Here is a 27,610-nt window from a genome sequence, read left to right on the forward strand (position 1 = left end):
TTAAAAAAATGCACGCTTTTCTCTAAGATCAGAAACAAGACAAGGCATTGCATTTTTACCACTGTTATTCAACATTGTACTGGAATTTCTAGCCAGAGAAATTAGGCAAGAAAACTAAATAGAAGACATCAAAACTGGAAAAGAATAAATAAGATTATAGGAGATGATATGATCCTGTATATAGAAAATCCCAAAGAATCCACAAAAAAATTACGAGAGGTAGTAAATTCAGCAGAGTTGCAGGGTACAAGATCAGTATATTAATCCGCTCTCGCACTGCTATGAAGAAATACCTGAAACTGGGCAATTTATAAAGAAAATAGGTTTAATTGGCTTATGGTTCTGCAGGCTGTACAGGAAGCATGACTGGGGAGGCCTCAGGAAACTTAACAATTATGATGGAAGGCGAAGGGGAAGCAGGCACATCTTACCTGGTCGGAGCAGGAGGAATAGAGGGAGGAGGTGCCACACACTTTTAAACAACCAGATCTTGTGAGAAATCACTATCACAAGAACAGCAAGGGAGAAATCCGCCCCCATGATCCAGTCACCTCCCACCAGGCTCCTCTTCCAACATTGGGGATTACAATTCGACATGAGATTTGGGTAGGAACACAAATCCAAACCATATCAATCAATAATGAAAAAAAAAATTAGTTCTGTTTCTATATATCCTCAATGAACAATCCAAAAAAAATTAAAACAGTTCCATTTACAATAACATCCAAAAGAATAAAATACCTAGGAATGCACTTAACGAAGGAGGTGAAAGACTTGTACACTGAAAACTATAAAACATTCCTGAAAGAAATTAAAGAATGCCCAAATCAATGGAAAGACATCACATGTTCATAGGTTGGAAGGCAATGTTAAGATGGCAGTAATACAGAAAGTGATTTACAGATTCACTGCAGTCCCTATCAAAATTGCAATGACTTCTTTTGCAGTAGTGGAAAAGCTGATCTTCCATAGAATTGCAAAGGGACCTGAATAGCCAAAACAATCTTAAAAAAGAGAAATAAAGTTGGAAAATTTATACTTCTGATATGATTTAGCTGTGTCCCCACTCAAATCTCATCACGAATTCCCATGTTGTGGGAGAGACCCAGTGGGAGGTAATCGAATCATGGGGGCAGATCTTTCCCGTACTGTTCTCTTGATAGTAAGTCAGTCTTATGAGACCTGATGGTTATAAAAAGGGGAGTTTCCCTGCACAAGCACTCTCTTTGTCTGCTGCCATTCATGTAAGATGTGACATGCTCCTTCTTGCCTTCAGCCACGATTGTGAGGCTTCATGTGGAACTGTAAGTCCAATTAAACTTCTTTCTTTTGTAGATTGTCCAGTCTTGGGTATGTCTTAAGCAGATTGAAAATGGAATACAACTTCTCAATTTCAAACTTATTTCAAAGCTATGGCAATCAAAAGAATATGCCACTGCCTAGGCACAGTGGCCCATGCCTGTAATCCCAGCACTTTGGGAGGCTGAGGTGGGTGGATCACTTGAGGTCAGGAGTTTGAGACCAGCCTGACCAACATGGTGAAAACCTGTCTCTACTAAAAATACAAAAATTAGCCACGCGTGGTGGTGGGCACCTGTAATCCCAGCTACTCAGGAGGCTGAGGCAGGAGAATTGATTGAGCTCACGAGGCGAGGTGGAGGTTGTAGTGAGCCAAGATTGTGCCACTGCACTCCAGCCTGGGTGACAAAACAAGACTCCATCTCAAAAAAAAAAAAGAAAAAAAGAACGTGCTACTGGAATAAGGATAGACATATAGACCAGTGAAATAGAATTGAGAATCTAGAAATAAACCCATATATTTATAGTCACCCAAACACTGGGATTACAGGCACAAACTACAGTACTTTGTCCATGTCACCATTATAATTTCAATAAAGGTTCATGACCATTCGATGAAGAAGAAATAGTCTCTTGAGCATATGGTGTGAGACAGTTGGATATCTGCTTGCAAAAGAATGAAGTTGGACTCCTTTATTCAAAATATGTTATATGTATATCATATACAAAAAACTAACTCAAAACGGATCAACTGTATAAGAGCTAAAACCATAAAACTCTCAGAAGAAAATAGGTAAATCTCCGTGAACTTGGATTTGGCAATGGATTCTTAGATATGACAACAAAATCGTGAGCAACAATGACAACAAATACGTGTTAGAATTCACTAACATTAAAAACTTTTTTGCATCAAAGAACATAAGAAAGTGAAAAAGCAACCTACAGAATGGGAGAAAATGTTTGCAGATTGTGTATCTGTTATGGGTCTCTTATCTAGAATACATCCAGAACTTTCTACAAGTCAACAACAAAAAGACAGGCTGAGCACTGGGCCCATACCCCTCATGCTCGCCTGCTATACTGTCTGCCACTGAGGGCACATGCAACCCCTAGACCACAACCAAACAGTGACCCAGACTGCTATAGCCACCTTCTGGCACCATATCACAGAGCAGGGACCCCAGGCTGCAGAGAAAGAGCTTGCAGGGCTCCTGGATAGAACTGCACTTTAGCAATGATAGGAAGGGGAACAGTGCTCCAATATCAGTTTCTGTTTATAATGGTGACATGGGCTGGACACAGTGGCTCACGCCTGTAATCCCAGTGCTTTGGGAAGCCTCCAAAGTACTTCTTTGAATTCAAGTAATCCTCTGCTTTGCTTCCCAAAGGAAGGCTGCAATGAGCAATGTTCACACTACTGCTCTCCAGCCTACGCAACAGAGTGAGACCCTATCTCTAAAAAAAATAAAAAATTAATGTAATAGTGACATGGAAAAAATACAGCTGGATGCTTAAAATGAATTTGAATTTGGACAGAGTAGCTCCAAAAGTTCTATGACAGCCTACCTCTTTCACAGACATTGGAGAAAAATAGCTCTCAGTCTGAGGAAGATACTGAGAGAAAGACAGACGTTGAAAGCATCTTGAAGAAAAGCTCAGGTTGGATATGGGATTGATCAAGTTGGCCAGAAAATGTTCCCCACAAGGAGTTCCTCTTTTGAAGCACCTGAAGCACACAGCTACCCAGCATGGAATTTAAAGCCTGATGAGGAAAAGGGGCATTTTCTCAGCAGAATTTCTAAAGAGTTTTGCTGCTGTCTCATCTGGTGGCCATGGGATTGGGGATCTATATTGGAAGGCATCCGACAACTTCTACCAGCACCTTTTGATGAATAATTTGAGTCCAGCTTTGTGCATATAGTGGAGATTTCTATCTGAGCTTGTGACACAGCTAACTCAGGAGCTGTTATGGTCCTTGGGTGGCTGCTTCACTTGTTTTTATTTGTTCTGTAAATACTGCTTTCCTAATTTAGTAAATGAAAGGATAGACACTAAAATCATACTGACCTATACTTATACCTATAGAATCAGTTAATAAGGGTGTCAGACTGTTTAATATCTACTGTTAACAATTTGGCAGTGAATTTTCTTTGGGTATTATATATAAATATGTAAGTATAGTTTTAATATGTTAGTCATGATATAGTATTTAAAAAAATATCTGTAACCTTAATTCAGTTAAAACACTTTATATTCCAAAAGAATGAATGACAGTGATATTAAAATCACTACATTAAAGGGTTTGCCCAAAATAAATATTGTGGCCTTACTTACACTGCTGTGGAAAATATTATGTTTAATTTAAATGGATGCAGGTTGTCTACTAAAGACTACACTTAGCTATGCTAATTGGGCTTAATAAACAGAAAACAAGTTACAGCTACAAATGTCACCATACACTTCATACACCAGATTATTCTCACTTTTGCAGCATAAGGACTTTAATGTCCAACTATTAGGTAATCAACTTGGATAATGTGTCTGTTGAAGGCACCTACTTAGTATCTTTTCCTTTTTATCACTCTGGATTGCTGAATTTAATCCTATCCTTTGTGCTCAACTTTTTTGTGCTGTTAAAATCAGCTTTAACCTAAGCGTATCTGTGTCTACTTTAAAAGACTGGAAATGGAAAAAAAGATAAATATTTTCCATATCCTTTAAAAAAAGAAAAGAAACCATACTTTAAAAGACTAGAAATGGAAAATAAATAAATAAATCTTTACCAAATCCTTAAAAAAAAAAAAAAAAAAGAGAAAGACAACCCAACTCTAAAATGAGCAAAGGGTTTAAAGAGATATTTCTCCAAAGAAGATAAATAAATGAACAACAAGCACATGAAAATATGCTCAACATTGTTAGTCATTAGGAAAATGCAAGTCAAAACCACAGTAAAATATCACTTCGCACCCACTAGGATGGCTAAATCCAAAAAATGGAAAAACATAAGTGTTTACGAGGATGTAGAGAAATTGGAACATTGCCAGTGGAAATGTAAAATGGTTCAGCCATTGCAGAAAACAGTTTGGCATTTCCTCAAAACGTTAAACATAGAATTACCATATGAACCAGTGTGATGGTTAATTATATGTGTCAATTTGTCTAGTTTAGATGTCTCTGTGAAGGCATTTTTTAATGAGATTAACATTTAAGTCAGTAGACTTTGAAGAAAGCAGATTACTCTCCATAATGAGAGTGGGCCTCATCCAGTAGTTGAAGGCCTTGGAGAAAAAGACTAAGGTCCCTGGGGAAAACAGAGTATTTCCAGCTTGCCTTCAGGCTCAAGCTGCAGCATCAGCTCTTCCCTGGTTCTCTAGTATGCCAGTATCTCCTGCAAAACTCAGACTTGCGAGCCCCTACAATCACATGAGCCAGTTACTTTAAGTAAATCAGTATTTGTATCTCTCTCTGTGTGTGTATACATAATTTATAAATATATAAATATATTCAATATAAATCCTATTAATTCTGTTTCTCTGAAAAACCCTGTGTTCTCTGAAGAACCCTAACTGATAAACCCAGCAATTCTATTCCTAGGAATATGCACAAGGGAATTGAAAGCAGGGACTCAACAGATACATGTATGCCAATGATCACTGTAGCATTATTCATGACTGTAGGATCCAGCCTTACGGGGCTTAGTGGGTGTTCTCCCCGTGTGTAGAGACGAGAGATTGTAAGAAATAAAGATACAAGACAAAGAGATAAAGAGAAAACAGCTGGGCCCCGGGGACCACTACCACCAAGACGCGGAGACCGGTAGTGGCCCTGAGTGACTGTGCACGCTGATATTTATTGCGTACAAGACAAGGGGGGCAGGGTAAGGAAGGTGAGTCGTCCTAGTGATTGATAAGGTCAAGCAAGTCATGTGATCATGAGGGGGCCCTTCCCTTTTAGGTAGTCAAAGCAGAGAGGAAAGGCAGCATACATCAGTGTTTTCTTCTGTGCACTTGTAAGAAGATCAAAGACTTTAAGACTTTCACTATTTCTTCTACCGCTATCTACTACGAACTTCAAAGAAGATCCAGGAGTATGGGAGGAACTTGAGAGTGGACAAGGAGCGTGACCACTGAAGCACAACACCACAGGGAGGGGTTTAAGCCTCGGGATGACTGTGGGCAGGCCTGGATAATATCCAGCCTCCCACAAGAAGTTGGTGGAGCAGAGTGTTCTCTGACTCCTCCAAGGAAAGAGAGACTCCCTTTCGCGGTCTGCTAAGTAACGAGTGCCTTCCCAATCACTGGCGTTACTGCTTGACCAAGGAGCCCTCAGGCGGCCCTTATGCAGGTGTGACAGAGGGCTCACCTCTTGCCTTCTAGGTCACTTCTCACAATATCCCTTCAGTACCTGAGCCTATACCCGCCGGTTATTCCTAGGTTATATTAGTAATGCAACAAAGAGTGATATTAAAAGCTAATGATTAATAATGTTTATACTAATGATTGATAATTGTCCGTGATCATCTCCGTATCTAATATGTATTATAACTATTCTTTATTCTAACTATTTTCTTTATTATACTGCTACAGTTTGTGCCTTCAGTCTCTTGCCTTGGCACCAGGGTAATCCGTCACCCACACATGATAGCCAAAAGGTAGAAACAATCCAAGTGCCCATCAAAGATTAACAAATAAAATGTGGTATATACATATAACAGAATATTATTCAGCTATAAAAACAAATGAAGTTCTGATACATGCTGCAACATGGATGAACCTTGAAAATATGGAAAATGAAATAAGACAGTCATGAAAGGACAAGTATTATACAATCCACTTATATGAAGTAGCTACAATACGCAAATTTGTCAAGACAGAGATTAGAGGGGGCTGACAGGTGTGAGTGATGGGGATTTACTGCTTACTGATTACAGGGTTTCTGCTTGGGATGACGTAAAGTTTTTAGAAATAGTGGTAATGCTTGTACTACATGGTGAATGTGATTAATGCCACTGAATTGGATACTTGGAAATGATTAAAATGACAAATTTTGCTATACATGTTTTACCACAATTTTTAAGAATCAGTAATATGATATGCCATAAAAACCCACATTGAATTGTGCATTTTAGATGGGTGAGTTGCACGGTATGTGAATTCAGTAAAGCTGTTAAAAATAAAAGTATTGTAGCATCATTTCTGCTGCATTCAGTTGATAAAGGCAAGCTAAGTCTAGCCCATGTTCAAGGGTGTTCAATTCCAATTGCGACGGGAGGAATGACATTTATGGATATGGGTGCCCGGGAGGAATGACAATTTATGGATATGGGCGCCCATGCAGGAATAAGTGCTGTCAAAGCCCACCTGCAGCTACATTCCACATTGTTATTAGTGAGAATGCTGGCTTATGATAAAGTTCTTCAAAAATACTGGATCTCCCACCATGTTCAAAGACAGTAAAGATTATTTGTGGACTCCTACTGAGGGTTTAGCTCAATCATACACCATACCCGCCTCCGTCTCCCACCCAATCTAGTTATATCACAACTTTTGGTTAAATCAATATTCAGTGTTTACATTTTTCACATGCTCAAGGGTGTCTGATACTTTATCCAGTCTACTTCTTTCCCTGGAGACTTTCTTCCCTACCAGAGCTCTTCATCTTTCTCCTCCCATCTGGACCATTCCTCTCTAGGTTCCCTGCACAGCTTTCATCTCAGAACTTACCTTTGCTGTTTTCTGGTGTTGTATCCCTCCTTTCTTCAGTTCCTTGTTTTTCTCTTTTCTGGTTATTCCCTTGTTGTGTTTATTTGTTTGTAGCATCTTCTGGTAGTTTCCCAAGAACGTTTGCATTGGAGGTACTCTTTTTGCCTCCTTGCAGGTATGAAACCATCTTTTTTCCTACCTTTACCCTTGATTGATAATTTGCCTATCAGGGCTGAATATTCTTTTTCTGAGAATTTGAAGGCATTTCTCCTCAGAAATAATACCACACATCTACAACCATCTGATCTTTGACAAACCTGACCAAAAAAAAAAAAAAAGAAATGAGGAAAGGATTCCCTATTTAATAAATGGTGCTGGGAAAACTGGCTAGCCATAAGTAGAAAGCTGAAATTGGATCCCTTCCTTACACTTTATACAAAAATTAATTCAAGATGGATTAGAGACTTAAATGTCAGACCTAAAACCATAAAAACCCTAGAAGAAAACCTAGGCAATACCATTCAGGACATAGGCATGGGCAAGGACTTCATGTCTAAAACACCAAAAGCAACGGCAACAAAAGCCAAAATTGACAAATGGGATCTAATTAAACTGAAGAGCTTCTGCACAGCAAAAGAAACTACCATCAGAGTGAACAGGCAACCTGCAGAATGGGAGAAAATTCTTGCAATCTACTCATCTGACAAAGGGCTAATATCCGGAACCTACAAAGAACTCAAACAAATTTACAAGAAAAAACAACCCCATCAAAAAGTGGGCAAAGGGTATGAACAGACACTTCTCAAAAGAAGATATTTATGCAGCCAACAGACACATGAAAAAATGTTCATCATCACTCACCATCAGAGAAATGCAAATCAAAACCACAATGAGATACCATCTCACACTAGTTAGAATGGCAATCATTAAAAAGTCAAGAAACAACAGGTGCTGGAGAGGATGTAGAGAAATAGGAACACTTTTACACTGTTGGTGGTACTGTAAACTAGTTCAACCATTGTGGAAGACAGTGTGGCAATTCCTCAAGGACCTAGAACTAGAAATACCATATGACCCAGCCATCCCATTATTGTGTATATACCCAAAGGATTATAAATCATGCTGCTATAAAGACACATGCACACATGTGTTTATTGCAGCACTATTCACAATAGCAAAGACTTGGAACCAACCCAAATGTCCATCAATGACAGACTGGATTAAGAAAATGTGGCACATATACACCTATACAGCTGGGTCCCAGGTAATCTATGCAGCTATAAAAAAGGATGAGTTTTATAGCTGGGCCCTGGGAATACTATGCAGCTATAAAAAAGGATGAGTTCATGTCCTTTATAGGGACATGGATGCAGTTGGAAACCATCATTCTCAGCAAACTATCGCAAGAACAGAAAACCAAACACCGCATGTTCTCATTCATAGATGGGAATTGAGCAATTAGAACACTTGGACGCAGGGTGGGGAACATCACACACCGGGGCCAGTTTGGGGTAGGGGGAGCGGGGAGGGATAGCATTAGGAGATATACCTAATGTAAATGACAGGTTAATGGGTACAGCACACCAAAATGGCACATGTATACATATGTAACAAACCTGCACGTTGTGCACACATACCCTAGAACATAAAGTATTTAAAAAAAAAAAAAAAGATATAGGAGACTTGAACAACATTAAAAAAAAAGAATTTGAAAGCATTTCTTTTATTGTCTTCTACCTTCTTGCTCCAAAACCATTCTTAATTCTATTCTTTTGTTCCTCTGTGTGTAATCTATCTTTTCTCTCTGAAATACCTTCTCTTTTTATCATTAACATTCCAAATTTCCAGTATTCTGAAATTTTATAATAAAATCCCTTGATGGAGATCTTTTGTTTGTTTGTTTGTTTGTTTGTTTGTTTGTTTGAGTCAGGATTTTGCTGTATGCCCAGGTTGGAGTGCAGTGGTGTCATCATGGTTCACTGCAACGTCAAACTCCTGGGCTCAGGTGATCGTCACACCTCAGAATCCTAAGTAGATGGGACTTACAGGCATGTGCCACCATGCCCAACTAATTTTTTCATTTTTTGTATAGGCAGGGTTTCCCTAGGTTACCCAGGCTGGTCTTAAAACCCTAGGCTCAAAGGATCCTCCCACCTTGGCCTCCCACCTTGGCCACCTTGGCCTTCAGGGATTACAGGTGTGAGCCACTGTGACTGGCCCTAGGTCTTTTAAAATAATTATTGTTCTGGATGTTAGATGTGGACCCCTTCAATCCTGAGAATTGTGTCCTTCAGTTCTGAGAAACTTGTTTTGTATTATTCCTTAGATTAATTTTTCCCTTCCTTCTTTCTACTCTACGGATTTTATAATCTCCTTTTCCTTTTTTTGCCTAGTTTTTGAGCAATTTTCTCAATTTTATCTTCTAGGCCTTCCATTTATGCTATCATGTTTCTGCTTTCTAGGAGCTCTTTCTTATCCTCTGATAGTTCCTTGTTTTTTGTTTCCATGTTATGCAAAGCAGAGGCAAAACATTTATTATCCTGAAATGTGTGCATCCTATTTTTTTTCAAGTAGCAAATGTGTTGGTGATGTAATTTATTTAACCTGTTTCAGTTGGACAGACTCATGATCAGTGCTGCTCTGAATAATTTCAAGTCTGATGAGCCTCTAAGTTTTTTGTTTTTTTGTTTTTAGGAGACAGGGTCTCACTCTGTTGCCCAGGCTGGAGTGCAGTGGCATGACCATGGCTCACTGCAGCCTCTACCTCCTGGGCTCAAGCGATCCTTCCAGTTTCGCCTCCTAAGTAGCTGTGGCTGTGGGCATGTGCCACATGCCCAGCTAATTCTTTTTATTTATGTACTTTAATTTTTTTGTCGAGATGGGGTCTTGCTATGTTGCCCAGGTTAGTCTTGAACTCCTGGTCTCAAGCAATCCTCCTGCCTTATCTTTCCAAAGCACTGAGATCTTCTAAGTATTTTTACCCCACTTCTAAAACTTGATGAGGAATTCAAAATAGCACACCACATTAAATGACATTTATTGTTTTATAAATTGTATACAGGTTGAGTATTCCATGCTTGGGACTCTAGAGTGTTTCAGATTTGGGATTATTTTGAATTTTTGAATATTTTCATTAAACTTACTAGTTGAACATCCCAATCTGAAAATCCAAAACCCAAAATGCTCCAATGAGCATTTCTTTTGAGTGTCATGTTGGTGTTCAAAAAGTTTCAGATTTTAGAGGCCAGGTGTGGTGGCTCATGACTGTAATCCCAGCACTTTGAGGGGCCAAGGTGGGTGATCACCTAAGGTCAGGAGTTTGAGACCAGCCTGGTCAACATGGTGAAACCCTGTCTCTACTAAAAAGTACAAAAATTAGCTGGGCATGGTGGCACGCACCTGTAGTCCCAGCTACTTGGGAGGCTGAGACAGGAGAATTGCTTGAACCCAGAGGCAGAGGTTGCAGTGAGCCAAGGTTGCACCACTGCACGCTAGCCTGGGTGACAGAGCTAGACTCCATCTTTAAAAATAAATAAATAAATAAAAAAATTCAGATTTTAGAGTACTTCAGATTTTGGATTTTCAAATTAGGAATACTCAACCTACACTTGTTTTATGCTATCCTAGTCTTGTTTAAGGGTACAATGCCTTTTTTCATCTCTCTAGAGATACTAATGATAATGTTTTGATATTTACTTTGATTCCTTGTGTTGTCCCTGTTTTCTTGGAGATCCTTTTATTCTGTTTCCTTATTTGAGTCACTTTCTCAGATTTTGGAGACTTTGCTCAAATGTGAGTTTTGAGACAGAGTCTCACTCTGTTGCCCAGGCTGGAGTGCAGTGGTGCAATCTCGGCTCACTGCAACCTCTGCCTCCTGGGTTCAAGCAATTCTCCTGCCTCAGCCTCCCGAGTAGCTGGGACTACAGGTGCCCGCCACCACACCTGGATAATTTTTGTATTTTTAGTAGAGGCAGGATTTCACCACATTGGCCAGGCTGGTCTAGAACTAGAACTCCTGACTTCAAGTGATCCACCCGCCCCAGCCTCCCAAAGTGCTGGGATTACAGACATGAGCCCCCACACCCACCTCCATTCATATTTCATGGTGAGGCTCTGTGTGCCTAGATGAGGCTTCCACTCTAGTTTTGAGAGTGGGTGTGTCTACTGGTATTTGGGACCAGGGTGAGCTCTTCCATCAGTAGCCTCCTCAATAGCACTCTGGGGAGAGCTTCCCTGGCTTTGCCCAATAGTTACCACCCCACTCGTGCCTGCCACCTGCCAAATTTCTGTTGAAATTACTCCACTCCCATTCTCTTTGTTTTTGTGGCTTGCTTTCTTTTTTCTTTTCTTTACTCAGATTTTAGTGTGACTTTAGGAGGGGAAGGAGATACATGCAAGTGGTTGACCAGAAGTCCTTCACATTATCAGTAAACATTTTGATAATAATTTACTGAAATTTCTTCCCAACTTCAGTCTCTTTACCTTCAAGTGAGTCCGAATGCTGCACCCTGACTTAATTTTTCTGAAATATAGATCTGCTAAGATTACATCTTGCCAGACTTTTGATGGCTTCTCATAAGACAAGATTCAGAATTCCTAACCTCAATTACAAGGCCCTTGACAATCTGACCCTATTCAGTTTCATCTTCTACTGGTCTTTCTCACACTGTGACACCCTGGAATATTTATTTTTCTGTAAACCTGTCATGTATTTCTCTGCCTCTGTGTTTTTTCTATTCCCTGTGCCCCGAATGCTCTATCTATTCTTCCTATCTGGTCTATTCTTACTTAGTCTGCAAGGTCCAAACGAGGTTTTATCTCCTCTGTGAAGCCTTTCAAGACCCTATACTTCACCGCAGACAGAATGTATTAACCTCTCCGTGTTCTGGTAGCACTAGACTGATACGTTAACCTGGTAGTTATACCTCAGGGCAGAGCGCTTTATTTACACTCCTGCCTCATTAGCCAGGTTGTCACTTCCTTAAAGGCAAGGACTATGCTGTCTTCTCCTTGATATTCTAAGCGTGAGCTCAGTGCTGAATACTCTGTAGACATTCAGGAAATGTTTATCAAATGAATAATGCTCATTGCGGTGGCAGTTGACTCAGTTGTCATCTCCCTCTTTTAGGCACACAAGCCATGCCCCCTCTTTTCTCTTTGGGATACCACCAGTGCCGCTGGAACTATGAAGATGAGCAGGACGTAAAAGCAGTGGATGCAGGGTTTGATGAGCATGACATTCCTTATGATGCCATGTGGCTGGACATAGAGCACACTGAGGGCAAGAGGTACTTCACCTGGGACAAAAAAAGATTCCCAAACCCCAAGAGGATGCAAGAGCTGCTCAGGAGCAAAAAGCGTAAGGTAAAATAAGCCAACATTTCTGAACCTTTTAATTACAGAGTTTTAAAAAATGTTTTAAACTTGCCTTGGCACGTCAATGGTGGAGAAACATCTGATAAAAAATGGCTGTGAAAATAGTAGATTCAAATATAATTGTCACTGTGATAAGAGAGAAAATGAATGGTGAAAAGGCGATGACCCCATCCATTCCTGGCTTAGTTATCTAGGTCCCCATAATGAAGAAAGGGTCTAGCATTTTCAGTTCCATTTGTTGTGGCCGCCCTGTAGTAATATGATCCCCCCACTCAAAATTTTGTTTCCATGTCTCAGTTGGTGACACCACACATGCACCAAGGGTAATTAAAAAGTTTATTACTCATATAATGAGAATTTCTGGGGAGAGCAGGGGTGGCTCCCAAGCCAGTTTGAAAATGGCTTGAGAGAACTGAGAAAGCAGATGGACTCAGTTTTTATGGTGGTTAGCGGGTGGGGACAGGGCAAGGGCTCTTGCATGCAGGCTGCAGCTTAGATAGTTTGAACCCCCTGCTGGCACCAAAGGAGGGAGCACTAGAGCTTTATTGTTGGCTTGTCCAGATACAGGCAGAAGGGTAAGCGGGGAGTAGCAGGGCTTGAAAAACCCTTAACAGTCAAATATCAAATATAATATCAAATTCTTTATTACACTGTTTTTCATACATGCTTCCTTGGTGGACTCCAGCTGTCAATCTGGCTAAAAAAAGAACAGAAATAGAAAATGAGGAGGGAGAGAAGCCACTGGAACATGTATAATGCTGTTTTCCAGTTCCAGGTGTGGTGGTGGTGGTAACAGCAATAATGAAAAGATGGAAGGAGAGAAAAAAATGGAGAGAGGAGAAGTGAGGTGAAACCCTATGTGTATCATGTAAATGAATAAAGTCCCTCTCCTTGAAAGTAAGGTTTACTTTTCAACCCATTCCTTTGACCTCCCGACACCAGGCTTTTCACAGATGGCCAGAGCCAATCCATTTAACTCCTAATTTCCTAATTAATAAATAGCTACCATATATCAAGCTATTATGGCCTAGACAATATAATAAAACACATTATTCCATCCAGTGATGACAAAACTATAAGGCAGGTCTTGTTACCCCATATTTTAGATGAAGAAGCTGAGGCTTAGACTGGGTTTCAAAATTTACGCAAAGGCACACAGTGAATAAATAGCAAGACAAGAATCTGAACCCTGGTCTGCCTGACTCCAGATCTTCTGTCCTTAATAAGTAGTTATTTACCGAGGAACCTTCAAGATGCTATACTAGTGCTGAAGAGTATACAGAGATGAGCTCCTTGTGGTCTTACAGGGAGTGAAGAAAAGGCAAGTATCCAGCCACAATACAGGGAAGTAACATAAGGGCCAAAGAAAGGTCAGGGTAGGGGACAGGCCAAGAAAGAGAAGATTGTATCCTCAAGACTTAAGCAGGGCTTTGTTTCAGAGGTGCATTTTATTTTATTTATTTTTATTTAATTTTTTTTTCGGAACCGAGTCTCACTCTGTCACCCAGGCTGGAGTGCCACATTGCGATCTTGGCTCACTGCGTCCTCTACCTCCTGGATTCATGTAATTCTCCTGCCTCAGCCTTCTGAGTAGCTAGAATTACAGGCATGTGCCACTATGGCCAGCTAATTTTTATATTTTTAGTAGAGACAGGGTTTCACCATGTTGGCCAGGCTGGTCTTGAACTCCTGACCTCAGGTGATCTGCCTGCCTGGGGCTCCCAAAGTGCTAGGGTTACAGGCGTGAGCCACCATGTCTGGCCTAGAAGTACATTTTAGATGAGCCCTGAAGGATGTCCCTAACTAATGAGTAAGCAGTGAGAGGGAAGAAGGCAGTGCAGCCAGAGGAAGGAGCATTAAGGGTGTTCGGAAAGTAGTGCACAGGCAAGGCTGACAGCAAGGCATGTGAGGGTTCTAATAGTGGAGGATCTGACCAGAAAGTTTGGGACCTTTTTGTAAACTGCTTTGTATGCATTTGGAAACATTACAAGTTTTTGAATAAGGGGTTAATATCCAGAATATGTAACAAACTCCTACAACTCAGCAACAGAAAAACAGTTAAAAAGTGGGCAAGGAACTTGAACAGACATCTCTCCAAAGTAGATACACAAATAGCCAACAAGCACAAGAAAAGATGCTCAACACCACTAATCATTAGGGAAATGCAAACCAAGACCACAGTGAAATCCCATTTTACATAATTAAGATGACTACTATTTAAAAAAAAAAATAACGAGTGTTGGCAAGGATGTAGAGAAATTGGAATCCTCATGCACCGTTGGTAGGAATGCAAAATGGTACAGCTGTTATGGAAAACAACATGATAGTTCCTCAAAAATTTAAAAATGGAATTACTGTATGATCCAACAATTCCACTTATGGGTATATACCCAAAGGAATTGGAAGCAGGAACCTGAACAGATATTTATACACCCATGTTTATTGCAGCATTAGTCACAGTAGTCAAAAGGTCAAAGCAACCCAAGCTGCTTGGGTTGCAGCTCCCTTGACAGATGAATATGTAAACAAAATGTGGTGTATACATACAACAGAATGTTATTCAGCCTTTAAAAGGAAGGAAATTCTAATAGATATTAAAGCATGGATGAACCTTGAGGATAAATGCTAAGTGAAATAAGCCAGTTACAAAAAGACAAATACTGCGTGATTCCACTAATTTGAAATAATTGGAGTAGTCAGATTCATAGAGACAGAAAGTATTATAGAATGGTAGTTGCTGAAGCTGGGAGGAGGGAATGAGAAATCATTATTTAATGGGTATAAAGGTTTAGTTTTGCAACATGAGAGAGTTCTGGAGATTGACTACACAACATTGTGAATGTACATACTTAACAGTACTAAACTGCACACTTAAAAAAGGTTAAGATGGTAAATTTTATGTTATGTGTATTTTACCACAATTTAAAAATTTAGGCTGGGCGCAGTGGCTCACACCTGTAATCCCAGCACTTTGGGAGGCCAAGGTGGGTGGATCACCTGAGGTCAGGAGTTCGAGATCAGTCTGGCCAATATGATGAAACCCTAGCTCTACTAAAAATACAAAAAAAAAAAAAAAAAAAATTAGCCTGGCATGGTGGCGGGCACCTGTAATCCCAGCTACTTGGGAGGCTGAGGCAGGAGAATTGCTTGAACCCAGGAGGCGGAGGTTGCAGTGAGCCGAGATCATGCCACTGCACTCCAGGCTAAGTGACAGAGCAAGACTGTCTCAAAAAACAAACAAACAAAATTTAAGAAAAAGTTTGAGCAATGAAGAATTAAACTTTAATATTCAGGACTGATTAGAATGGAGATGAGGAAGGAGGATTAGATGGTGTTCTGGACAAATAAAGTGTTATTGAGGCCCTAGACTGGTAGAAGTGATGGTATTATAAAGTCATGGAGAGATGCTAGAGACGTGACACTGTGGCTTACAACTTTTCTCAAATCTCCTTCCTAATATGCCTGCTCCACTGGGCTCAGGGACTTCATTTGTTTTTAACATGTTATTCTCTTAGTTTCTTTAATGTTTGCTTATATCAATGTTATCTGAGCATCTAAATGTCTAGGGAGCATGTACCCTACCTACTTAGTTCTCTATGTATAGTATGCAGCACCCATCATCTTGGACAGATAGACACTTAATGCCATTTAAAGAACATCTATTGGTTAGGCAGCAATAATTGTAAAAGAGCATTGGCCTGTTTTGCTTTTGTTTTTGTTTTTGTTTTTTTTCTTTTTTAGAGATGGGGTCTTGTTCTGTCACTCAAGCTGGATTGCAGTGTCATCATCGTGGCTCACTGTAGCTGCAACCTCCCCAGCTCAAACAATCCTCTTGCGTCAGCCTCCTGAGTAGCTGGGACCACAAGTGGACACCACCACGCCCAGCTAATTTTTAATTTTTTTTGTGGAGACAGGGTCCCACTATGTTGCCCAGGCTGGTCTTAAACTCCTGGCCTTAAGCAATCCTCCCACCTTGACCTCCCAAAGTGTTGGGATTGCAGGTGTGAGCCGCTGCGCCTGGCCAGCATTGACCCAGTTTTGCTATCAGTTGAAATTCTTATAAGCACGTGAAAAGTTATAGGGTTTTACTGGTGTCTGAAATACTTATTTTGTTTTTGTTTTTGTTTTTGTGTCTGAAATATTTCAATACTAGTTGTAGTTGTTTGTAAAAACTTAGCCCCCAAACTATGGTGAAAACATATACATGAACATTTGTCTTACATAAAACTGATGAGACCTCCAAACCTTCATGTCCTGACAGCTTGTGGTCATCAGTGATCCCCACATCAAGATTGATCCTGACTACTCAGTATATGTGAAGGCCAAAGATCAGGGCTTCTTTGTGAAGAATCAGGAAGGGGAAGACTTTGAAGGGGTGTGCTGGCCAGGTTTGAAATCACTTTATACACTTATTATTTCCACTTGTTCTGTCCCAATTAATAAAGGCTGCATGGTGTTCATTGTGCTCCCTTGTAGATGTCTTTTGCTCCTCCAGCTACATTTTAAGCATATAATTTAAGGAAGAGATTGTATTGCCTTCTTTTCTATCTTTCATAACACTTGGTACTGTATGCTTTGTATGTATTTATCAATCAATAATTGAATGAATGAAAAATAAGCAAACCTCAGTGGCATGCTGTTTCTCTAAGCAAACAGTGGTAAAAAGTTGGGGAATAAGAAAAGCGGAGGAGGAGAAAGAGAAAAGGGGGTTCTGCAAGCTCTCTCCTTGTAATTGCTCTTCACCCTTTTAGTCCATAGTTTTGGCTTCCCAGGCTTTCATGAGTGACCTCAGCCACCCTGGTGACTATGAATTGTTCATTTCAAAAGTTGTTAAAAGTTATTAATTTAAAGCCTTGGTAGAAACTCCCCAAGGACAAAAGGAAAATCACCACATTGTTTAGAAATAGAGATAAAGAGTCAGCACCATCGCTTATAAATCCATGCACTGTAGAGAAACCCTGTACCTTTCTTTTTTTCCCTTTGCATCCCTTGAACACACTTCTCTGTTCTCTTTAAGAACCAAGAGATCACTGCAGGATATTTACCATCCTTACTTGGGCTGTCTTAGGCCATCAGTAAGGGACAGGCTCCATCATGATGCTTGTGCATTGGCATTCCCCTGGGCCTCTGGTATTGAAAGATCTAGTGATTGTCACTGGAGCCCAGCATTGCCTTCATTCACTTCTCAACAGACCATGCCTGTGTCAGCCAACTTTCATGTTTATGTAAGGTGCCCATTTCCCAGCTCTCACATCTGATATCTTCTTTACAATGCATCTTACTGTGAGGACCACTGTTCTTGACAGGCTCCCTACTGTTCTGCCTCCACAGGTCTCTCCTCTTACCTGGATTTCACCAATCCCAAGGTCAGAGAGTGGTATTCAAGTCTTTTTGCTTTCCCGGTTTATCAGGTTGGTTTTTATTCCTTTGTTCTTTTCTAGTTACCTGAAAGAGTGAAAGAAGCAGAAAAAGTGATTGAATAAAACTATTCTTTTTCATTGAGTAGCTTTTCATATATAATGCTTTTATTAAAAGGCAAGTGTGGCCACCACATTACAGACTCTGGGGGTGCTGGGAGAGGTGCCATATGCATAACCAAATGCACAAAAGCTGTGATTTTGACCTCTATTATAATAGACTCTATGATATATCAAAGTACTTTATAGCAGAGGTTTATTATATTTTTAAATTGTCATATATATTTTTTATATAAAATTGTATTCCATAACTGTTATTTAAATGCGATGATACATGTGAAAATATCTTACAACATATTTGTCATTAAAATTGAAGTGTGATTTTTAAATAGTCTGATAAGAACCACAGAGAAAACTGGAGAAGACACATCTGGAGAACTGTTTTCAACCAATTATGATGATATTAATGATGGCAGTGATGATGATGATGATGATATCTAATGCAAATTGAGTACTTACTGTGTGCCAAGCACTGTGCTAAGGACTTTATGTGCATCATACCATTTGTCTTCATAATAAGTTCCTCTGAAGTTGGAACTATAACTAAATTTAACCCCATAGATGAGGAAACTGAGACACAGAGAAGCTTAAAAACTTGCCAAGGTCACACATCTAGTAAGTGGTGGAACCAAAATTTGAACTCAGGTCTGTTTGTCCCCTAAGCCCAGCTTTTAACCACTGAACTCTAGTTTCTGGCATCAAGTATTAGGGCACTAGTAAACAGTACAGGGATAGACAAGCCTTGGGCCAAATCTGGCCATGCCTATTCATTTCCCTATTATTTGTGGCTGCTTTCATACTACAGTGCAGAGTTGAATAATTGAAAAAGAGACCTCATGGCCTGCAAAGTTGAAAATATTTACTGTCTGTACCTTTACCAAAAATCTTTGCCAATCCCTGCCTTAGATGGTTCTAAAGGAAAGATATGGTAGTTAAATATTTGGAAATCATTTACCCTTATTCATAGAAGTACACGTTTAGAAATAAAGATTAAAAAACAAACAAACAAAAAAACCAAGTAAGCCACCTCCAGGCATTTGAAAGACTTCTGTGTGGGCGAGGTGACAGATATATTCTGTGGGGTCTCAGAAGGTAAACTAGGTAGGCTCTGCAAGGGGAATGTTATGTACAAAGAGCAGGATTTTTGGAAAATAATGGAATGAGCTGCCTGAGGGACTCCCTGTCTTTTTAGCTATTCAGTCAAATGCCAAAAGATAAGGGATTCTAGAAAAGACCAGGGATTCTGCAATACCATGTTAACTAGATGACTCAACTGTCTCTAAATTGAACAGTTCTGTGTAGAATACAAACTATAGATCATGTTAACAAACAGGTATATTGGCTGTCAAGTCTTTCAAAGTATTAGAGAGAAGGTAGAATCTTGTCATGTTTAGCTGTAGCTGCCCTTAGTTAAGAGTTGTAGCATCCGATGAATGAGAAAGAGCCCAATTGTGAACATTCACAACCTTTCCCATAGGAGTCCTGCATGGAGGTCTTGGAATGAATTTGCCAGGCAATATATATTTCACAGACAACACAGGGCAGCACTCTTTTATTCATCAGCAAATATTTATTGAGATCTGTCTATGGGCCAGGTATTATTCTAGATGTTTGGGATTTATTAATGAACAAAACAGACAAAATGTCATGCCCTGTGGAACTTAAACTCTAGCAGTGGAGCAGAGGACAGAGCATAGATAATAAACATAATTTTTAAGATGAGGTAGGAAAGAGGAATGATGAGAGCTATTATATAGACATCATCAATGTAGGAGTGTTATGACCAAGGTTTACTTCCTAGGGATCTACGGACATCCTCTTCCTTTGGAATGACATGAATGAGCCCTCTGTCTTTAGAGGGCCAGAGCAAACCATGCAGAAGAATGCCATTCATCATGGCAATTGGGAGCACAGAGAACTCCACAACATCTACGGTTTTTATCACGTAAGACATCCAAAAAGAAGTAAATTGGGCTTGTGTGACCTGCCTTTTGGCTGAAAGTCGTTTGCTTTGTAATATAATGGCTATCCTCTACTGTTCATTTCTCTTTGTGTGTCTTTTCTGACAGTTGCAATGAGTGTTAGGTAGTAGCCAATACAAGACTTTTTATTATTTCTCCCTTTGCTGCTTTTCTTTTCCTGATGAACTTTTAAATATTGTGAAATTAATTATAACATAAAACCTCTGCCTCGATAGGAGCCATTAATAAGTGGCACTCACTGGCTACTACCTCAAACTTTTATTGATGCAAGCAGTGTATAAATATGTGAATGAAAGTAATTAAAACAAGTGTTGTAAGATTTCACAAATATCTACATACAGCAAGTCTTATATTCACACTGGAGGAGTAATATTTAGAACACAGACACACAATTTCAATAAGTATACTTCAAAAATGTAGAGCTTCCTTAAGTACTTAGCTTCCTCAATAAAGGTGGTAAATTTATCTTTCATTTTCCAACTACATCCAAAAGACATGGCAGACACTTGCCCTCATGTATACCCATGGTTCTTTGTTATTTTCAAATTGTGACTATATTCCTGTGGCCCTCTCGCCTATTGGTATTTTCCAATGGGAGCTTTTGGCTAAATATAAGCCTAGTTTTCAGACAGTATGTGTTTGCCTCTGTAACAGCCTGTTGCAGTAACTGTAGACTGCTTTAGTGAGTGAGCTTTCTTATATAGGTCAGGGCCAGTCATTTAACCTCTCCGAATCTCAGTTTTTCCTGCCAATGAAAACTGTCTCTCAGAGGTTGTTACGTAGATTATATGAGAAAATTGTATTAAGTGCCTAGCAATAGTAAGCACCAAATAAATGCTAGATGATTGTTTATTATTATTTCATTGCTATTGTTAACCAAAGAAAATTTTCCATTCTTTTAATAGGGGAATTTAGAGTAATTTCATTATACTATGAAACTTATTTGATGGATTTATTTTAATATTTTCCATTTCATGCTCCTGCTTACTGTTTGCTTTTTGTATTTTAGATAGCTTATTGAGAATGTCTGTACAAATCCAATCATCTCTTTGAAATTTTTCTTGTTTGGTGATATAGCAAATGGCCACTGCAGAAGGACTGATACAGCGATCTAAAGGGAAGGAGAGACCATTTGTTCTTACACGTTCTTTCTTTGCTGGATCACAAAAGTATGGTAAGGAATGGCTCATATCAGACTTAAAAACACATTAGCAACTTTTTTTTAACCATTTATAGAATGTGATATTACTGTGTTGATACCTTCCTTTTCTTTTTTTTTTTTTCATTTTTTCATTTGTTTGTTTGAGACGGAGTCTTGCTTTGTCCCCCAGGCTGGAGTGCAGTGGCACAGTCATGACTCACTGCAGCATTGACCACCTGGGTTCAAGCAATCCTCCCACCTAAGCCTCGTGAGTAGCTGGGATTACAGGTGCACACCAACCACCACACCCCATTAATTTATATATGTATATGTATTTTTTGGTAGAGACAGGGTTTCACCATGCTGCCCAGGCTAGTCTCAAACTCCTGGACTGAAGCGATCTGCCCACCTTGGCCTCCCAAAGTGTTGGGATTACAGGTGTGAGCCACCACACTCAGCTGATGCCTTTGTTTTCAGTAGCCATTGGTCAGGCCTTTGATTGTAGACAGTGGTATGCCCTAAAGTATGCATTTTGTCCTGTAAGACGGAATAAGCAAATTTTAGTCCTTTGATACTTGTTTCCCACTGAAGAAATGGGCACTTAATTGTTGGGAGAGTAACTTCTAAGTATTCAGTTTGCTGGGATAGTCATCTTTGATCCTGTCTCTTTGATTTATCAAAGCCAGGGAGATACACCTCTAACACATTCCGTTAACCAACTGTTCCACTTAGCAATGTGGCTTAAAATAGACCTGGCTGTTGCGTGTGGTCAGGGTCATCTATAACTGGATGCAGTTTACCAGCTAATGCAGATCTGGTTCAACTTAACCACCCTGTGGCAGGAAGACTATTTTAAGTCCCCTGGCCTTGCATAAACAACAAAGAGCTTAGATCCTAGTTTAAAGAATCCAGCCCTTACTATGCTGTGGACATTATTAAGCCTCCCACTCCACCCCTGAAAACCAGGCCCTGTGGCATTCTGGAAAGGGCCAAAATATTACAATCTCAGGCAAAGATTCATATACAGAGGTATTCAACACAGTAGTAGTCCTTGAAACAAAAGTAAGAAAGAAAATCTAAATATATAACAATAAGAGAATAGTTATAAAAGTATGGTATAGCAACATGATAGATTATCGTGAGGCTATTTATGTTTAAAAAAATGTTTTTTCTTTTTTTATTTTCATAAGGCTATTTTAAATGGTAGCTTTAATTGCATGAGAAAATGTTTGTGATATGATAAATTAAAAAAGGAATGCCTAAGTGTTTATAATATCCTAATTTTGTATTGATATGTATTAGATGTACATATTTTCAGGATATGTGTGATAATTTGATATGTTCATATAATTAAATCAGAGTAATTGGGATATCACCTTAAATATATATCTTTTCTTTATGCTAGGAACATTTAAATTATTCTCTTTTAGCTTTTTTAAAATGCACAGTCAAGGCTAACTATAGTCACCTTACTGATCTATCAAACATCAAGTCATTTCTTATCTCAATTTTATAAAAGATAAATGAAAGATAGTAATTTAAATAAATATGTAGGTAGATAGGCAGACAGTTAAATATAAGAAAATGATAATATCATTTATATAATTTATATAAATATATATATTTGATAATATCAAAAATAAAATATAAAAAGATAAAAATACCTTGGTGATTTTGAGTGATTTTCATTTTTTTCTTTTACCTAACTTTATTTTACAAATTGTCTACAAGTATCATTTTTAATCACAAAAGAAGTATTTTTAATGAAAATATTTACCAGCAACAGTTAAAAAAAAGGTAACAGAAGATTTGAATATTAGGTTATTGTTGATCTCTTATGTTGCTCCATTGCTTAGCCTGCAGTACTCTGTGTGAAGCTATCAGCTTTGCTTCATTGTGTAGCAAGACATTACAGGAAACACTACTTTGTTAAGTCGTATGCGATGATCAATAGCCATAGAGACCTTCTGACTAACCAATGATACGAGACATGAAAATATCTGCATGTTTACGTGAGCTTTCTTGATGAGAATGTCTCCATATGGATTTCAAAATCTTTATGTAGATATGTACATATCTCACTTGAAGTCAAGAGGAAATTAGAATACTTTTTAAAAAGAACAATCCCTGGAAAATATTTTTTTGGGCCAGGCACAGTGGCTCACACCTGTAATCCCAGCACTTTGGGAGGCCGAGGCGGGTGGATCACCTGAGGTAAGGAGTTCAAGACTAGCCTGATCAACATGGTGAAACCCTGTCTCTACTAAAAAAAGAAAAAAAAATTAGCTGGGCGTGGTAGTGCACACCTGTATTCCCAGCTACTACGGAGGCTGAGGCAGGAGAATCACTTGAACCTGGGAGGCAGAGATTTCAGTGAGCAGAGATCGCACCATTGCACTCCAGCCTGGGAAACAAGAGCAAAACAAAAAACAAAAAAAAAGTATTTTTTTGGTCAGGAACAGTGGCTCATATCTGTAATCCCAGCACTTTTCTGAGGCAGGTGGGCAGATCACTTGAGATTAGGAGTTTGAGACTAGCCTGGCCAACATGATGAAACCCTGTCTCTACTAAAAATACAAAAATGAGCCAGGCATAGTGGCACGTGCCTGTAGTCCCAGCTATTCAGGAGGCTGAGGCAGGAGAATTTCTTGAAACTGGGAGGTGGAAGTTGCAGTGAGCCAAGATTGCACCACTGCACTCCAGCCTGGGCCACAGAGTGAAACCCCATCTCAAAAAAAAAAAAAAAAAGAAAAAAAATTTTTCCTGGCCGTAGGGCAGCCTAAAATTTCTATGAAAGATTTAAACAAAAATAGCTACCAAAACTATTTTGGTAGAAGATAGACAAAAATGCTTCAGGAGTAGTATATATTTAGTAAAATAAGATTTTCCCTTTTATGGCTGTCTTTGGTGGTATATAATCTCTCATCACAAACTCTTAGCAACTCTTCAGTAAATAAGAACAAGAACACTGGCTTAGGCATCAGAGTGCCTGGGCTCAAATCATGCCTCTACCACTTAATAACTGTGTAACTCTGGGTAGATTATGTATCCATTGCTTGCTATACTTCCCTCATCTGCAAAATTGAGTTTATAATAGCGTTTATCTGATAGGATTGTTGTGATTATTAAGTAGGATAATACTAGCAAACTATTCAGCACAACACCTGGATCAGTATGGGTTAAATAAATGTTAATTATTGTTATTGCTACTGTTATTATGTCTCTGCTTTATGGCCTGTAACCGTTCTCTGGAAGTTTTTAGGGTTTTCTTTGGGAGCAGGGGGTGGTGGAGGTGGGAGGAAATAGGTACATAGATCAATGGAACAGAGTAGAGAATCCAGAGTATCCAACACATATGTGATCAATTGCTTTGCAACAAAGTTTCCAAGGCAATTTAATGAAGAGATTATAATTTTTTTTCAGTAAATGGTTCTGAAACAACTGGATATCTGTGTGGGGAAAAAAAATGAAACTCCACCCCTGCCTCATATCATATTCAAAATTAAACTAAAAAATCAACTCATTTTAAAAGCTAAAAATACAAACTAACTTCTGGAAAAAACATAGAATAAAATCTTTTTTTTTTTTTTTTTGAGATGGAGTCTCACTCTGTTGCCCAGGCTGGGATGCAGTGGCATCATCTCGGATCACTGCAACCTCCACCTCCCTGGTTCAAGTAATTCTCCTGCCTCAGCCTCCTGAGTAGCAGGGATTACAGGTGCCCACCACCACACCTGGCTAACTTTTACATTTTTAGCAGAGACAGGGTTTCACCATGTTGGGCAGTCTGGTCTTTTTTTTTTTTTTTTTTTTTTAAATTTATTTATTATTATTATACTTTAAGTTGTAGGGTACATGTGCACAACGTGCAGGTTTGTTACATATGTATACTTGTGCCATGTTGGTGTGCTGCACCCATCAACTCGTCATTTACATCAGGTATAACTCCCAATGCAATCCCTCCCCCCTCCCCCCTCCCCATGATAGGCCCCAGTGTGTGATGTTCCCCTTCCCGAGTCCAAGTGATCTCATTGTTCAGTTCCCACCTATGAGTGAGAACATGCGGTGTTTGGTTTTCTGTTCTTGTGATAGTTTGCTAAGAATGATGGTTTCCAGCTGCATCCATGTCCCTACAAAGGACACAAACTCATCCTTTTTTATGGCTGTATAGTATTCCATGGTGTATATGTGCCACATTTTCTTAATCCAATCTGTCACTGATGGACATTTGGGTTGATTCCAAGTCTTTGCTATTGTGAATAGTGCTGCAATAAACATACGTGTGCATGTGTCTTTATAGCAGCATAATTTATAATCCTTTGGGTATATACCCAGTAATGGGATGGCTGGGTCATATGGTACATCTAGTTCTAGATCCTTGAGGAATCGCCATACTGTTTTCCATAATGGTTGAACTAGTTTACAATCCCACCAACAGTGTAAAAGTGTTCCTATTTCTCCACATCCTCTCCAGCACCTGTTGTTTCCTGACTTTTGTTTTTTTTTTTTTTTTTTTTTTTTTTTTTTTTTTTTTTTTTTTGAGACGGAGTCTGGCTCTGTCGCCCAGGCTGGAGTGCAGTGGCTGGATCTCAGCTCACTGCAAGCTCCGCCTCCCGAGTTCATGCCATTCTCCTGCCTCAGCCTCCCGTTTCCTGACTTTTGAATGATCGCCATTCTAACTGGTGTGAGATGGTATCTCATTGTGGTTTTGATTTGCATTTCTCTGATGGCCAGTGATGATGAGCATTTTTTCATGTGTCTGTTGGCTGTATGAATGTCTTCTTTTGAGAAATGTCTGTTCATATCCTTTGCCCACTTTTTGATGGGGTTGTTTGTTTTTTTCTTGTAAATTTGTTTGAGTTCTTTGTAGGTTCTGGATATTAGCCCTTTGTCAGATGAGTAGATTGCAAAAATTTTCTCCCATTCTGTAGGTTGCCTGTTCACTCTGATGGTAGTTTCTTTTGCTGTGCAGAAGCTCTTTAGTTTAATGAGATACCATTTGTCAATTTTGGCTTTTGTTGCCGTTGCTTTTGGTGTTTTAGACATGAAGTCTTTGCCCATGCCTATGTCCTGAATGGTACTACCTAGGTTTTCCTCTAGGATTTTTATGGTATTAGGTCTAACATTTAAGTCTCTAATCCATCTTGAATTAATTTTCATATAAGGAGTAAGGAAAGGATCCAGTTTCAGCTTTCTACTTATGGCTAGCCAATTTTCCCAGCACCATTTATTAAATAGGGAATCTTTTCCCCATTTCTTGTTTCTCTCAGGTTTGTCAAAGATCAGATGGCTGTAGATGTGTGCTATTATTTCTGAGGACTCTGTTCTGTTCCATTGGTCTATATCTCTGTTTTGGTACCAGTACCATGCTGTTTTGGTTACTGTAGCCTTGTAGTATAGTTTGAAGTCAGGTAGTGTGATGCCTCCAGCTTTGTTCTTTTGACTTAAGATTGTCTTGGAGATGCAGGCTCTTTTTTGGTTCCATATGAACTTTAAAGCAGTTTTTTCCAATTCTGTGAAGAAGCTCATTGGTAGCTTGATGGGGATGGCATTGAATCTATAAATTACCTTGGGCAGTATGGCCATTTTCACGATATTGATTCTTCCTATCCATGAGCATGGTATGTTCTTGCATTTGTTTGTGTCCTCTTTTATTTCACTGAGCAGTGGTTTGTAGTTCTCCTTGAAGAGGTCCTTTACATCCCTTGTAAGTTGGATTCCTAGGTATTTTATTCTCTTTGAAGCAATTGTGAATGGAAGTTCATTCCTGATTTGGCTCTCTGTTTGTCTGTTACTGGTGTATAAGAATGCTTGTGATTTTTGCACATTAATTTTGTATCCTGAGACTTTGCTGAAGTTGCTTATCAGCTTAAGGAGATTTTGGGCTGAGACAATGGGGTTTTCTAAATATACAATCATGTCATCTGCAAACAGGGACAATTTGACTTCTTTTCCTAACTGAATCCCCTTGATTTCTTTCTCTTGCCTGATTGCCCTAGCCAGAACTTCCAACACTATGTTGAATAGGAGTGGTGAGAGAGGGCATCCTTGTCTTGTGCCAGTTTTCAAAGGGAATTTTTCCAGTTTTTGCCCATTCAGTATGATATTGGCTGTGGGTTTGTCATAAATAGCTCTTACTATTTTGAGGTACGTTCCATCAATACCGAATTTATTGAGCGTTTTTAGCATGAAGGGCTGTTGAATTTTGTCAAAAGCCTTTTCTGCATCTATTGAGATAATGATGTGGTTCTTGTCTTTGGTTCTGTTTATATGCTGGATTATGTTTATTGATTTGCGTATGTTGAACCAGCCTTGCATCCCAGGGATGAAGCCCACTTGATCATGGTGGATAAGCTTTTTGATGTGTTGCTGAATCCGGTTTGCCAGTATTTTATTGAGGATTTTTGCATCGATGTTCATCAGGGATATTGGTCTAAAATTCTCTTTTTTTGTTGTGTCTCTGCCAGGCTTTGGTATCAGGATGATGTTGGCCTCATAAAATGAGTTAGGGAGGATTCCCTCTTTTTCTATTGATTGGAATAGTTTCAGAAGGAATGGTACCAACTCCTCCTTGTACCTCTGGTAGAATTCAGCTGTGAATCCATCTGGTCCTGGACTTTTTTTGGTTGGTAG

At 39.2% G+C, this 27,610-nt stretch overlaps 1 protein-coding gene across 8 annotated transcripts in view; it reads left to right on the forward strand.

Moving 5' to 3' along the window:
- GANC (glucosidase alpha, neutral C) overlaps window positions 1-27,610 on the forward strand; it is a 100,695-nt gene that overhangs the window by 47,534 nt on the left and 25,551 nt on the right. For 7 of the 8 annotated variants that reach the window (XR_005244295.2, XM_038009868.2, XM_038009870.2 and 4 more), the window contains 5 exons: window positions 12,130-12,365; window positions 16,639-16,765; window positions 17,709-17,788; window positions 19,656-19,799; window positions 20,914-21,010. Coding sequence is in view for 7 of the 8 variants with exons in the window: in XM_038009868.2 (XP_037865796.2) it covers window positions 12,130-12,365; window positions 16,639-16,765; window positions 17,709-17,788; window positions 19,656-19,799; window positions 20,914-21,010 (684 nt within the window). In the remaining variant the exon portion in view is untranslated. Of the gene's footprint in view, window positions 1-2,876; window positions 7,213-12,129; window positions 12,366-16,638; window positions 16,766-17,708; window positions 17,789-19,655; window positions 19,800-20,913; window positions 21,011-27,610 lie in introns of those variants that run through there. The other variant, XM_073012078.1, reaches the window with a different exon arrangement.

The sequence above is a fragment of the Chlorocebus sabaeus genome, chromosome 26 (genome assembly GCF_047675955.1).
Source record: "Chlorocebus sabaeus isolate Y175 chromosome 26, mChlSab1.0.hap1, whole genome shotgun sequence".
In the NCBI taxonomy this organism is placed as follows: domain Eukaryota; kingdom Metazoa; phylum Chordata; class Mammalia; order Primates; family Cercopithecidae; genus Chlorocebus; species Chlorocebus sabaeus.